General features: G+C 41.2%; 2 protein-coding genes across 2 annotated transcripts in view; both read left to right on the plus strand.

The window, feature by feature from the left end:
- Nucleotides 1-15,739, plus strand: part of LOC126077503 (rho GTPase-activating protein 20-like) — a 474,291-nt gene that overhangs the window by 387,683 nt on the left and 70,869 nt on the right. The window lies entirely within an intron of this gene.
- The window catches only part of LOC126076831 (mitotic spindle assembly checkpoint protein MAD2A-like), a 132,858-nt gene continuing 127,331 nt past the window's right edge, over nucleotides 10,213-15,739 (plus strand). Inside the window, 5 exon segments of the mRNA XM_049885454.1 lie at nucleotides 10,213-10,376; nucleotides 11,233-11,301; nucleotides 11,304-11,378; nucleotides 14,572-14,692; nucleotides 15,346-15,449. Coding sequence (XP_049741411.1) covers nucleotides 10,304-10,376; nucleotides 11,233-11,301; nucleotides 11,304-11,378; nucleotides 14,572-14,692; nucleotides 15,346-15,449 — 442 coding nt within the window. The 5' untranslated portion in view covers nucleotides 10,213-10,303.

The raw sequence follows: 15,739 nt of genomic DNA on the forward strand, positions 1-15,739 counted from the left end.
GCCTCATGATCTATGTAAGGGTTCCTGATGAGCAAAATTCAGTGTTCTGGAATTCCCATTTTTCCCAGTGTTATCCATAGTTTGTTATGATCCACACAGTCGAATGCCTTTGCATAGTCAATAAAACACAGGTGAACACCCTTCTGGTATTCTCTGCTTTCAGCCAGGATCCATCTGACATCAGCAATGATATTCTTGGTTCCACGTACTCTTCTGTAACCGGCCTGAATTTCTGGCAGTTCCCTGTGGATATACTGCAGCAGCCTTTTTGGAATGATCTTCAGCAAAATTTTGCTTGCATGTGATATTAATGATATTGTTCTATAATTTCCACATTCTTTTGGATCACCTTTCTTGAGAATAGGCATAAATATGGATATCTTCCAGTCAGTTGGTCAGGAAACCGTCTTTCATATTTCTTGGCCTACATGAGTGAGCACCTCCAGTGCTGCATCTGTTTGTTGAAACATCTCAATTGATATTCCATCAATTCCTGGAGCCTTGTTTTTCGCCAATGCCTTCAGAGCAGCTTGGACTTCTTCCTTCAGTACCATCGGTTCCTGATCATATGCCACCTCTTGAAATGGCTGAATATCAACTAATTCTTTTTGTTATAATGACTTTGTGTAATCATTCCATTTTCTTTTGATGCTTCCTGCGTCGTGTAATATTTTCCCCATGGAATCCTTCACTATTGCATCTCGAGGCTTGAATTTTTTTCAGTTCTTTCAGGTTGAGAAACGCCTAGCGTGTTGTTCCCTTTTGGTTTTCCATCTCCAGCTCTTCGCACATGTCATTATAATACTTTACTTTGTCTCCTTAAGAGGCCCTTTGAAATATTCTTTTCAGTTCTTTTACTTCATCAATTCTTCCTTATGCTTTAGCTGCTCGACGCTCAAGAGGACGTTTCAGAGTCTCCTCTGACATCCATCTTGGTCTTTTCTTTCTTTCCTGTCTTTTCAGTGACCTCTTGCTTTCATGGATGATGTCCTTGATGTCATCCCATAAATCATTTGGTCTTTGGTCACTAGTGTTCAGTGCATCAAATCTGTTCTTCAGATGGACCCTAAATTCAGGTGGGATATACCCAAGGTCATATTTTGGCTCTCATGAACTTGCTCTGATTTCCTTCAGTTTCAGCTTGAACTTGCATGTGAGCAATTGATGTTCTGGTCCACAGTCAGCCCCTGGCCTTGTTTTGGCTGATGGTATTGAGCTTTTCCATCGTCTCTTTCCACAGATGTAGTCAATTTGGTTTCTGTGTGTTCCATCTGGCGAGGTCCATGTGTACAGTCACCGTTTATGTTGTTGAAAGAAGGTATTTGCAATGAAGAAGTCGTTGGTCTTGCAAAATTCTATCATTCGATCTCCAGCATCTTTTCTATCACCAGGGCCATATTTTCCAACTACTGATCCTTCTTCTTTGTTTTCCACTTTTGCATTCCAATTACCAGTAATTATCAATGCATCTTGATTGCATGTTCGATGAATTTCAAACTGTAGCAGCTGATAAAAATCTTCTATTTCTTCATCTTTGGCCCTAGTGGTTGCTGTGTAAATTTGAATAACAGTCACATTAACTGGTCTTCCTCGTAGGCTTATGGATATTATCATATCACTGACAGCATGGTACTTCAGGATAGATCTTGAAACGTTCTTTTTCACGATGAATGCAACACCATTCCTCTTTGAGTTGTCATTCCCAACATAGTAGACTATATGATTGTCCAATTCAAAATGGCCAATACCAGTCCGTTTCAGCTCACTAATGCCTAGGATATCGATGTTAATGCGTCCATTTCATTTTTGATGATTTCCAATTTTCCTAGAATCATACTTCATACATTCCATGTTCTGATTATTAATGGATGCTTGCAGGTGTTTTGTCCCATTTTGAGTCTTGCCACATCAGCAAATGAAGGTCCTGAAAGCTTTCCACCATCCATGTCATTAAGGTTGACTCTACTTTGAGGAGGCAGCTCTTCCCCAGTCATCTTTTGAGTGCCTTCCAACCTGGGGGGCTCATCTTCCAGCACTATATCAGACAATGTTCCACTGCTATTCATAAGGTTTTCACTGGCTAGCGCTTTTCAGAAGTAGACTGCCGGGTCCTTCTTCCTAGTCTGGAAGTTCAGCTGAAACCTATCCTCCATGGGTGACCCTGCTGGTATCTCAATACCGGTGGCATAGCTTCCAGCATCACAGCAACACACAAGCCCCCACAGTAGGACTAAGTGACACACACGTGTGGGGATTAATCTCTAGTCCTTAGAAAATGGAACAGGCTCTGTTCAAAATATAGCTGAACAGCCTGTTCCACTCTTAAACATAACAAACACCCTAATACCTTACAACATATTCTCCCCTATTCAAAATGGATGATTGAGAGCTTGAGATGACATGACATGATGCTCTAAGTAATCCCTAAACATTTTTTTATTACACCAGCTACACTGGTCTCTTACAAAGGGGTACAGAGCTATCTTAGCTCCTGTGGCCTTGGTCTCTCCTTTCTTTTTTCTTCTCTTGAGAAATGGCCTTCAGTCTACAAACCAACAAGAAGGCTGTCTGACATTTTTAATCTACAACTTTCTTACTCCCTATCTCAGCTACAGTAAAAAAAAAAACAAAAAAAACAAAAACTTACTCCCCATCTCAGCTACAGTAGACTTGACAAAACTGTTCCACTAGCCGAGAGATTCTTTTGTGAGGTTTTTCAGCCTGTTACAAATATACTGATTAGAGCCCAGATGTCTGACATACATATCTTTAGTTTAAGTTTTTTTTTTTTTTAGTTGTTTTGTGATGTATAAGACCATCTGTAGACTATGTGCTCAAAACATTAGGTAACCCTGATCTTCCCCATATAAAACCCTCCTATCAACCCTTTAGATAGACAAAATTTGAAAAAAACTTAACCTCCCCGTCTCTTGAATACCGGTATTCAATAAAGCCCTCTCTTACTGCTTACCTCTTCCTGTCTCAATATTAACTTCGCCACAGGCGACTTGAACCCGTGATTTGTGATAACAGTAGTAATCTCTACGGAAGCAGATCGCCACATCCTCCTCCCATAGAGCAGCTCCTATGCTCAAACCACCAGCCTTTTGGTGAACAGCCTAGCACTTAACCACTGGGCCCCCAGGGCTCCTGTACCACCAGGACCTTCAAAAGAAGGATAACAGCTCTATACTGTCATTCAACAATCCATTCTGAAGTATTCCATATATATGAACACCTTTGAAACTACTAAGTTCATTTTTCCTTCATTACAAGTGTTTTAGATCAGGCGTGGCAAACTTTTTTGAAAAGAGCCAGATAAGACACAAATTATGCTCTGCAGGCCATATAGATCTCTGTCGATGTTCTTCAGGGTTTTTTTTGTTTGTTTGTTTTACAACCCTTAAAAAAAAAAAAAATTCTTATCTTGTGAGCCAAAGAGGCCAGCAGAGTTGGCTCACAGGACTTACTTTGCATAGCCCTGTTTTAAAGGTTTAAATGAAACAACTTTTTACCTGGAGGTAAAACACAGACACCTTGACTGAATTTTTTTAAAGACATTATTTCATATGTCAACAGTGCCATCTTCCAGCTCTATGAACTATTTTTGTATGAACATAAAATCAGGTTTTTTTTTTCAACGTAAACTTTAAAAAAAACAAGAGCATCATTTAGCATGGTTTCAAATAGACCTAATCTAAAAAGGAGACGAAGTTAGGACCCTCGATCCTACTATTCTGTCTTTCACTGACTAGATGGTGAACACCTTAGACAAACTATATATCCTCCCTGAACCTTGGTTTTCTCATCTATAAGATAGTTCAACAAGGTCATTAATTAAGGTTTGTTTTGTTTTTTGTTTTTTTTGGTTCAATTCCAGTTGATTTTTTCCAAATTTTTATGAGTATATCTATGTTTTTAACACTCTTTCACAGAACATGCACACGCTGGTAGCGTGGTGATTAAGAGCTATGGCTGCTAACAAAAAAAGTTGGCAGTTGGAATCCACCAGGCGCTCGGTGGAAACCCTATGGGGCAGTTCTACTCTGTCTTATAAGGTCGCTGTGAATCAGAATCCACTCAACTGCAACGGGTATTCAGTTTTTTTTTTTTTTTAATATGGAATATTGTTTGGGTGCTAACCAAAAAATCAGCAGTTTGAACCCACCAGCCACCCTGCAGGAGAAAGACGTGGTTGTCAGCTTCTGTAAAGATTACAGCCTTGGAAATCCTATGGGACAGTTCTACTCTGTCCTTTAGGGTTGCTATGAGTCAGAACCTACTCAATGCCAGTAGGTTTTTTATTTCTGTAATATGAAAATAGGCCTATTTATGACACACTTTTTCGTAGTTCTCTTTGTTTATGAATATGAGTTCGTTTTGTTATATGTTGTGTTTGAATTTTCTTCAGAAAAAAAAATCTTAATTTATACATCACCCTGTCCAAATAGCCACCACCCTCAACAACACTCATTGGAAAAATTTTACTGAACTGTGAATAAAAGTAAACTCAAGTAACTAAAAACAAGTTTTTAAAAACATTCTGTAAAGATAAGTCTGCACGCTTTGGTTAAGTTGGGGTCAAGGCCAAACTGAGCATCCAAAAGTTAATGGAGAATAAGCATCTCCCAAGCCTCTACCATCCTGTTACTGGGGTGATGACTTACAAGTAGTACAGGCTCAGAGTCTGGGCAGCTCTTTCTAACTTGCTCATGCTTTGACCAATACTATCTCCTATTGCACACTCGGCACCTTGGGTTTACCTGGATTACTATTTCATTTTTCATTCATATCTGTCATCAACTCTTGTTTCAAAATGCCTTTCTCTGATATATCACTTCTTATTTAGCCTTTCTGGCATCCACCTAGTCGAGATGCTCAACTTCCTAGCCCTGCATTATGAAAATAGCCATCCTAGTCTATTCCTTTTCAAAGAATGCTCTGAGAATTTGCATCAGTTGGGATGCTGGTTAAACATGCTACCTCCTAAGCTCCATCCTGTAGAATACCACTGTTCAGCAGAAAGATAACACGAGTGGCATGTATAATTTTAAATGTCCCTGAAGTCACGTTGAAGATTTAAAAGAAAACAGATTAATTTTAATAACACATTTTATTTAATCCAATTTATGTCAGAGATTCATTTCAATATACATACAAACCAAACAAACCCAGTGCCATCAAGTCGAATCCGACTAATAGTGACCCTATAGGACACAGTAGAACTGCCCCACAGAGTTTCCAAGGAGCACCTGGGGGATTTGAATTGCCGACCTTTTGGCTAACAACCTTAGCACTCAACTACTATGCCACCAACATATATAATCCATTAAAAAACATAGGAATACATGATACTTTATATTCTTTTTTCTGTATGTCTTTGAAATGTTATGGATGTATTTTACACTAGGAGCACATCCCAGTTCAGACAAGCACATTTCAAGTGTTCAAGACCCACATGTGGCTAGTGGCTAGTCTACTGGACTGAATCAAACTGGACGAGAAGGGAATATAAGCAGGAATTTGCATATTTAGCAAGACACCCACGGGATTCTTCTACTTAATTTTGAGAACAACCATTCTAGGCTGTCCTGTGCACAATCCTTTCTACCAACATTATTGAACTGGACTTGAAAAAATGTCGCTTTCCTGGTCTCACTTGCTTGGTGGCAATCCAGTCAGCCTCTAACTCATGGTGACCCCAGGCACAATGGAACAAAGGCCTTTCTTCCTGGTCTGTCTTGGTCTGGAAAGCGCTACTGAAACCTGTTCAGCATCATAGCAACACACAAGCCTCCGCTGACAGATGGTGGTGTCTACACGTGAGGTGCACTGACCAGGAATTGAACCTGTGTCTCCTGTACGGAAGGTGAGAATTCTGCCACCTCTAAGACCCTAGAAATCTCTGGTGCCTCCAGCTCAATCAACTCAGATGAGCATTCAAAGCTCGCTAAAAGTGACATAACCTCATCCACCCAACATACTCTCCCACTAGGAAATGTATTAGGTTCTACCATGAAGCTACCATGAGGCAAATATTCAGACATTCATCTATGCAGCACATATTTGTGGAGCACCCACTAAATGCCACCATGGATCCTACACAAAAATAGGGAATATATAACACAAATCCTGATGAAGCAAGTAATATAAGATGCTATGAGAATACATAAGAGAGGACTTCATACAGTCTGAGGAGTCAAAGAAAGTTTTTCTAATAGTAACATTTAAGTTAAGAAGGGGTGTGAGTATAATTAGGAATCTGACCATCAAAAAGAAATTTCTAGACATGATGAAAAGCCCTGAGTTTGAAAGAATAATGAAGCAGAGAGGTTAGGAAAGTAATCTGAAAGGAGGTTGCAGAGGTAGGCAGAAGGCTGAAAAAGCCTAAATGGCAAAAATTCCGTTGTTCTTTGTTTTTTTTTCTTGCATGTATATTTAAATAAAACAAGACTACAAACTTCTCAAAAGGTAGACTATCGCTTTTATGCATTATTTTTTACTTATATCTTCTCCTAGAGTACAAAGAAAATATTCAATAAACACTTCCTCCAGGTACGGAAACAAACAAACAAACAAAAGCCAAACCCACTGCCTTTTGTTTGTTTCCAATTCATAGTGACCCTGTGGTTAATGCCTGAAAATTCTGTTAATTTCTAGAATCTCCAAGTTATACTAACAATTATTTGCATTTTCTGATAATTTAAAAATCATACTATCATGAAACACAAAGAAGTCTTTCCTGAGGTGCTGAGTTTTAACATAAAGTTAGTTCCTTCGAAACAGGCAATTTTTCTATGGGGAAAGGTGGGCACCAAGCCTTACCATCATGATGTCAGAATGCGGGCCCCAACTGAACTCCCTGGAAACCCTGGTTGCCTAGTGGTTAAGTGCTAACCACTGCTAACCAAAATGTCGGCAGTTTGAATCTACCAGGTGCTCCTTGGAAACTCTATGGGGCAGTTCTACTCAGTCCTATAGGGTGGCTAGGAGTCAGGTTTTGTAAACGGAGCTCCCAGTGGAAGGGTGAAGGACATCCAGCTTCCTTGCCTCTTACTCACTTCCCCTGACATCACTGTTCTTCACATCAAAACTGGTGATTAAAAAACTCAAAAGAGACTAAATGATGTAAGATTTTACTGGGTGAACTCAGCCTATTATCCATTCTACTCGTAGTTTGCTCTTCAAACTGATTGAAATACGCTATTTCACTGTGTGAAAGGCTCCCAAAATTCCTGCCCTTCTCTCCCACAAGAGCACACCCTGTAGAAACAATCCCTACACTGACAGCACTGGGGCAGAAGCTGTGATTCTGAGGGGATATCACTTTAAAGGGGTTTTTATCACTTTCAAGATTAGGTCAAAAGGGAGATTATGTGAATGGATCTGATCTAAAAGCCAGCCCTGATCTGACTTGAGTCCTTAAGACTCCAGGACTTTCCTGAAGTCACAGAACTTGGAAGTGAGAAGGCCTATGGAAGGGTGGCCTCCAGGAAACAATTAGCAAGACAAGAGGGACCTCAGTTGTACAAGGGAAGGGAAATTAATTTTTCCAACAACCAGAAAACGTGGAAGAGAACTCCATAAGTCAGATGAAACCTAATCAGCAGACACCTTGATTTTAGCCTTGTGAGACCCTAAGGAGAGAAAGCAGCTACGCCACGCCTTCTGAGTGAGGAAACTGAGATAATAAATGGGTGTTGTTTTAAGCCGTTGAAATTATGCTCATTTGTTATGTATCCATAAAAAATCTAATACACACACTCAGGCATTTCTCACATAATTAAAGAACATAGCATGTCTGCTGGATAGTCTTTCAGACTTCAGTTTACAAATAATTTCCTTCTTAATGACAAACTTAAAATGTCCGATGTCTCCTTAATACTCCTCACTGTAACATAAAAAAAACAAAAAAGAAAACTGTTGCCATCAGGTGGATTCCAACTCATAGCGACCCTGCAGGACAAACCAGAACTATCCCATAGGATTTCTCCAAGGAGCAGCCTGTGTATTTGAATTGCTGACCTTTTAGTTAGCAGCGGAGCTCTGAACCACTGTACCACCAGGGCTCCCACCCTAACTATTGAATTTGTGAGTCAAATTCACCTTCAGTGTTGAAGGGTCTTTTTGGTGATGTGACCTTAGTTCCGACAAACCACCAAAGGATGGGAGGGTGAACCAAGTACATTTTGCCCAGTGAGACACAGCCCCTGCCACCCCAGGCTCTGCTCCGCTGCTTTGATGGGGCCCTGAGCTCAAGACAGATAGGCACATGGAAGAGAAAAGTGGATTTGGGTTCATTCTTTCAATTCCTAATGCAATTTCTTTGGGGGAAAAAACATGATAGCAGACTTAGCGATCGAGAAATAAATGCTGTACTGTATTGGGCAAATCTGCTGCAAAAGATCTCTTTAAAGTGTTAAAAAGCAAAGATATCACTTTTTTTTTTTATAGTGCTTTCAGTGAGAGTTTACCAACCAAGTCAGTTTCTCATACAAAAACTTATATATACCTTGCGATATACTCCTAGTTGCTCTCCCTCTAATTAGGCAGCACGCTCCCTCCCTCCACTGTCTGTTTCCTGTCCATTCCCCCAGCTTCTGATACCCTCTGCCCTCTCATCTACCCTCCAGACAGGAACCACCCACATAGTCTCATGTGTCTACTTGATCCAAGATGCTCACTCATCACCAGTATCATTTTCTATCCCATAGTCCAGTCCAAACCCTAACTAAAGAGTTGGCTTTGGGAAAGGTTCCTATCCTGGGGTAACAGAAGGTCTGGGGATCATGACCTCTGGGGTCCTTCTCGTGCCAGTCAGACCATTCAGTCTGGTCTTTCTATAAGAATTTGGGGTCTGCATCCCCCTGCTCTGCTGCTCCCTAAGGGGTTCTCTGTTGTGTTCCCTGTCAAGGCAGTCATCAGTTGTAGCTGGGTACCATCTAGTCCTTCTGGTCTCAGGCTGATGCAGTCTCTGCTTTCTCAGGCCCTTTCTGGCCCTTGGGCTCATAATTACCTTATGTCTTTGGTGGTCTTCATTCTCCTTTATTCCAGGTGAGTTGAGACCAACTGTTGCATCTTGGATGGCTGCTTGCTAGCATTTCAGACGCCAGACACCACTCTCCAAAGTGGGATGCTGAATGTTTTCTTAACAGATTTTATTATGCCAATTGACTTAGATGTCCCCTGAAATCATAGTCCCCAAACCCCCACCCCTGCTATGCTGGCCTTCCAAGCGTTGTTTATTCAGGAAACGTTGCAGAGACCAAGGTGCAGCTGACCCAAGCCATATTATTTTCAATAGCCTAAAATGCATACGAAAACTGTACAATGACTAAGGAAGACCCAAGAATTGCTGCATTTAAGTTAAAGTGTTGGTGAAGAATATTGAATATACCACGGACTACGAAAAGTATGAACAAATCTGTCTTGGAAGAACATATCCAGAGTGTCCCTTCCAAATGAGGATGGTGAGACTTGTCTTAAGGATTTTGGACATGCTGTCAGGAGGGACCAGTCCCTGGAGAAGGATATTGGAATTAGTAAAGTACAGGGTTAGGGAAGAAGAGGAAGAACCCTAACAAGATGGATTGACACAGTGGCTTCAATAATGGCCTCAAATATAGCAACAATCGTGGGGATAGCACAAGATCTGCCAGTGTTTCCTTCTGTCATGCACAGGGTCACTATGAGTCTGAGCCACCTGGAAGGCACCCTAACAACATGGGCACCAGGCTCTAGAAGGCAGTGGCTTGGCTGCTCGGCGTGCACTTGCTTCTGGATAAATTTCCACCATGCATCTGCTACTGGGCAACATGAACAAGTATGAAGATCTATGGTGCCACTTTAGGTGCAGCTGGTAGGCAGTTTACATTAGTTTGAAAATACCTTTAAAACTCAAAATTGTGCTCCTTGCTCGCTCAGTCCATAGGCGTAGTAAGCGGACGCAAAAATAGGAATTGCCCATCTTGTCCACTCTGCCCCATCGAGTCGATCACGAGGAGAATCTATCACCCAAGGAGCAAAAACCCACACACATAACTGAAACCCCAGTAACAAGGCCAGGTCTCCGGACCGCGCCTGCGCATTTAGCCAGCTCTGGACAAGGCGAGGGAGGGAGGGCGGAGAGGAAGGCCAGTGCGCCGCTGCGTGGGCGGGACCAGGCGATTCATCGCGCCTGCGCGAAGGGCAAGACGGCGGGCTGCGGCGTAACGTTTGAAACGAGTGGCGGCGAAGCGCTGCGGGATCCGCGGCAGTCGGTGTTTCCCCGGTGTAAGCCGCGCCTTCGTCTGTGGGCCGAGCCATGGCGCTGCAGCTCACCCAGGAGCAGGGTGTTACCCTCCGCGAAAGCGCCGAAATCGTGGCCGAGTTCTTCTGTAAGTCCTCCTGGTGCGGGCCAAGGTTGGGGAGAACCGAGCCTAGGTCGTCCCGTAGGCCCCCGGCTTGGCCTCGGAGGCGGGGAGCCGGGATGGGCTGGAGCGGCCCTGAATCCGAGCCCTCGCAGCCCCGCGCCGTCTGCCGGCCCCGAGGAATCGGCGGAGAGGCGGATGCCGGCCCCTAGCCCCGGACGCGTTGCTAATGGTGGAGGAGAGGGCTGAGCGCTGCGGGGGCCGCTTCGCGGTGCAGCGGCTTCACCTGGAGCGGCTCTTTGGTCGGACTCCGCAGCCCCCTGAGACCTGGTACGACTGAGCGGAGACCCAGTGTGTGTTTTGACCCAGCCCCTGCCCGGCGTTGGTTCTGAGGCAGGGCACAGTTCATGAGACTTTGTTTGGATAGCATTGTCCCGGACCAGGCCAGCTGTGTGCACGACTTCTACTAGAGCCTGGCCAGACATGAGGGGAGAAAAGGAGGAAAAAGAGGAGAAGCTTGTCTCGAGCAGTTGACCAGTCCGTCCAAGCCTGTTTTGTATCTTATAACCATGTAATCTGAATTTAGTCTTGGATTACAATGAGACGAAATGTGGCAGTGGTAGGTTAATGCATTTTGGCGTGTAATTTGTCCTTTATTGCCACGTGAATGCATGTATTGCTTTTACCCAGAAGTAAGATTTTATGGACATTTAATGCCACTTTGTACAGACATACTCTGCCTTGAGTAAGACAAGCAAACCTGTGTTTCAGCATTTACAGTTTTACACCATTAATGAAACCATAACCACATAGCCACATCTAAATATGGTTTATTTTCTGTAAGTACAAATGATAATGACTTTAACGTTTCTTTTGCTTTCCGCGTTTGGCATTAACAGCATTTTATATCAGCGTGGCATATATCCATCTGAAACCTTTACCTGAGTGCAAAAAATGGACTCGCCTTGCTTGTGACTGCTGATCCTGAACTCATCAAATACCTAAATAATGTGGTGCATCAACTAAAAGGTATTTAATAATTGAAAGCACTTTGAGTTTTGCAGCCATTTTTGTATCCACATTGTCTGTCATCTTGGTCGTTTTTCAGCTTCCTATATAGAAGTGTGAAACACACTGCCTTCTGAAATATACAGTGGTTTTCAATTGGGAGAAAGCACAGAGTGTATAAATTAAATCCTTTTCCACCACATTCTGAGGTGGCTGAGTATTTTGATGTTAGGAATATGATATGGCTTGATAAATGTCTCCATCAACTCCCTTAGAATGATTTTTGCTGTAATTCAAAAGTTCATATGGACAAATGGTACAAGTTAGAACTTAACGTAATTATGACAGTGTTTGAGAAAACGACGACTATACATTCCTAACATAATGCTTTCTCTGTAGCCGCTGAGATTTTAAAGTTAGCGTTAGAGAAACATCAAGGAAAATAAAATTGTATTAAACCTGCATACTAATCTTGGGATTCTGGGACTAAACTTAAAAAAAAAAAAATCGTAAGTACTAGAACACCCATTTTTTAGCTTTTTCCCTTTATCTTTCTTTTTAATCTGCCTGTGACTGAATCTCTTTTATCTGAACCCTCAATTCTTTCTTTCGCTCAAGAAATTGCTTTATTACCTGTTGTACCAGTACTGTTCTCCATGTATTTTTTTCCTTCTAGAATTTCTGATAGTTCTCCTTTCATGTTTCAACTTACGTTTCTCCCCATTTGTTATTCCAAAATACTAGTTTGTCTTTTAGTAGTGGCCATCCTTTTCCTTTTGAATTTTTAAATTCAAAAATTGTTTTTTGTATTGTTGTTTCAGAATTTTTTCATGTTCAGTTGTAGCTTCATTTTTTAGTTTTTACTTTATTTTTTACCTGTTCTGTTTTAATAGGCCGTTCTGATAATGGCCGTCTGACCTTCGTTAGCTTGATACCACTATGAAGCTACATTATCCTCTAGATAAGGTAGTAACATTTCCCTGCCATTAATATCTACATGAGTAAAATCCCTAGATACTTGTGCAGGGCTGCATGGAAGGATCTCAAGCAATGGTAAAAAGACAAGGAAAGGAAGATAGGAGTATAGAGTTTCTCAGCCTCAAAGAAGTTAAATGCTTTAGTAGGTCAGTGCTATCAGAATAGCAAGATTGGGCGACTGTTGGGGGTGTGGTAGTAGATATCAGTCTCAGGTGCAAGCAGGAAGCATGTCATTAGGAGTAACCTCCCTCTCCCAAAGTTGCATCCAAAGTTATGGGTCAGAGGGTCAGGGCTAAATCTCCCGTAGCCTTTCATAGAGCTACACCCAGGTGAATTGGCGTAGAACCTCCATAGATCTGTATGTATAGATCTGTGTCTTCATCTCAATGTGGTGGAGAAGGAAGCATTGCCTGAGCCGCTGGTTCATTGGATTATCTCTTTGGAGACCACTCCAATGAAATTCCACCTCAGATGTATCTGGACTTCCTATCTAGCTTGTTCCCTCTTTTATTTTTATTAAAATTGAGGAATTATTCTTTGAGGCAAATTGTTTATCTGTTTTGAATCCCATTGCTTTTAGTGTTCTCAGGGATTTTATACTACTTTTGTCCTATTTTTGATTTCTGTTTTGACTGGGATTCTTCCCAATGACATCATGTCTCCAATTTTCAAAGAAGAAAAATTGCTGCCTACCCGAAATCCCCTTCAAATGACCACCCATTCTCCTTTTAAGAGCTAAACCTTTGATGGCAAGTTGTTGATATATGCCAGGAGTCCAGCTGGTGGTCTGTTTTTGTACTGCTTGCAAACAGAACAGACACCTAGGTAGCCCACAAAATCTAAAATATTTACTGATTACTAAATGTTTTTCTGTTTCTTGATGGAAAACTTTACTGACTCCTGTATATGCTATATCAGTTTTCAAAGTTACCTCAGAGCTCAATCTGAGGCCCTCCTCTCACTTTATAATCTCTCTAGATGATCTCTGACATGTTCTGATAAACTTTGTGTAGTTGACTTTTTATATCTAACCCAAATCTCTCCTAACTCCAAACCTATATACCCAATGGCTTTCTTATGTAACTATCCCGGAGATACTTCCGACTCATCATGTTGAAAACTAAATTTAAGATTATCTCCAAAATTGCTCCACTTTCAATTCACTTTCCTAGCAGTAATGGCTCAACCATCCAACCGGTGATACAAGCCAGAAACTTGGGAGGTATTCCTGACTTGTTAGCTGTGGGGGCTAATCCAGTAAGTTTTGATAAATTTCACCATGAAATCCCTTGAATCTGTCTACTTCTCCATTTCTACCATTATATCCTCCTACATGCTTTAATGATCTCATCTTGCTTAAACTACTAAATGAACTAATTAGTGTCTAAAAACCAAAAATCCAAACCCGTTTCCCTTGAATCAATTCCAACTCGTACGGACCCTATAGGACAAAATAGAACTGCCCCATAAGTTCCCAAGGAGCAGCTGCTGAATTTGTACTGCCAACCTTTTGTTAAACCACCTTTTGGTAAGGGAGTAAGGGATCTACACTAATGTCTAGATCTCCTGTAACCCATTTTCAAAGTGATAGTTTTGAAATGTAAGTCTAATTATATCACGTCCTATTTCGAACACAGTGATGACTTCCCTGGTTCTTGAGATATAATTTCTTTTGGCCCACCTGGCCTTGTATGGTCTGGCTCCTGTTTATCTTTCCTGCAGTTCTACTGGCTTTCTTTCAGTCCTCTGGTCACCTGCTGTTCCCCTGGAGTACTTAAGGCCTGTATCTTCTTCCCTTTCCTTTTGCATATTTAATACTGTTTGACCCTCAGAGCTGAGCTGAAGCCTTCCCTGTCCTCCCTGATTGGGCCAGTTTTTCCTATTTAAATGCTCTTCATTGTACCATTTATCCTTCACAGCAGTCACTGCAGTTGTAATTTCACATTTGTTGGTGTGGTGATTAAATCAGTTCCCGTCTCCTACGCTCCTACCTTGGTTGTGGGTGAAAATCTCTCTTGCTCACTGTATCCTCAGCAGCGAGTACTGTACTTTGTAGAAATCCTGAGAATTTGAAAAGAGGAGCTGGATTATTGATGTGATAAGTTTTCTGAGCAGGAGGGAGGGGGTCAAAATACCATTGGGAGGAATTGGCCGAGGATAGGACCAGAGACCTGAGAAGGTAAGAGTTGCTTTGCAATGCAGTGGACCAAAAAAGATGCCTTGTTTTGTGTTGCAGAATGGTTATACAAATGTTCTGTTCAGAAACTGGTGGTAGTCATCTCAAATATTGAAAGCAGTGAGGTCCTTGAAAGCTGGCAGTTTGATATTGAGGGTGACAAGACTGCAAAAGATGACAGGTAAGTAAGAAATGATTTTTGCTCTGATAAGCCTTTTCCAAAAACTTGTTTTCATTACAAAATGAGTTCTCAATGTATTGAACTAGTTTCATGTAAAGTAAATTGCATGAAGTGTTTCTGTCAGTTTAATTTAACCTTCAATCTCCTGTGGAAAAGAATTGTGCTCAGTTGAGCGCATCATGGATTTGTGTAGATGGTATTCTCTAAGCTAATGCCCTTAGTTTATAGCGTTGAGTTCTAAACTTTAATGTTTATGGTGGTGTATTCAGAACTCTACAAGACACACTAGATGGGGCATTTCAGGAATGTACCTATATCTAAGGGGTTTTCTTAGACTCTTCCCCAACTAAAGATGTGACTCTGCTTTATTTCCTTTAATGTCATGAAATTGCTAAGTCATGTGACAATAAATGATATGATGCTGATCTTAATAGATGACTGAAAGGATAAATGAAATAAATAAGGATATTAAAATTATGCCTACTAGGCTGTAGGTCCTAAGATACTTTTATTCATTATTTTTTAAACTCTTCTTATTGCATTACACATTTGATTTCAGAAGCACTTAAGCAGGTAAATACTCTTGGTTACTGAGAAGTTTTAAATAACTTGTTGAAACCTGAAATATATGAATAGATTTGGTTTCTTCCTAGTGCAGCCAGAGCAAAGTCTCGGAAAACTGTCCAAGATATGATCCGTTCAGTGATCAGACAGATCACAGCTACAGTAACATTTCTGCCGCTGTTGGAAGTTTCCTGTGAGTATTTACACAGCTTCTCATTCATTTAAAGTTGTAATGGGGAAAAGGCTAAACTACTGTTCAAGAATCACCCTTTATTCAGTTTTTTGTTAATTGTCAGTATCATGTGATATAAGCGGGGGACAAAGCATTGTAAAGCAAAAAGTAAAGATTGGGGTATTGCAGGGAAAAAAATGAAAACTTTTACACTACCCATTCGGGTGTAATTCCTTTTGCTATTTTGTATGTGTTAAGATTTTAGCTGTAAAATTGTGTTTTGCTCTTCAAACTTAGTTATTCTTTCATTT

The sequence above is a fragment of the Elephas maximus genome, chromosome 5 (genome assembly GCF_024166365.1).
Source record: "Elephas maximus indicus isolate mEleMax1 chromosome 5, mEleMax1 primary haplotype, whole genome shotgun sequence".
In the NCBI taxonomy this organism is placed as follows: domain Eukaryota; kingdom Metazoa; phylum Chordata; class Mammalia; order Proboscidea; family Elephantidae; genus Elephas; species Elephas maximus.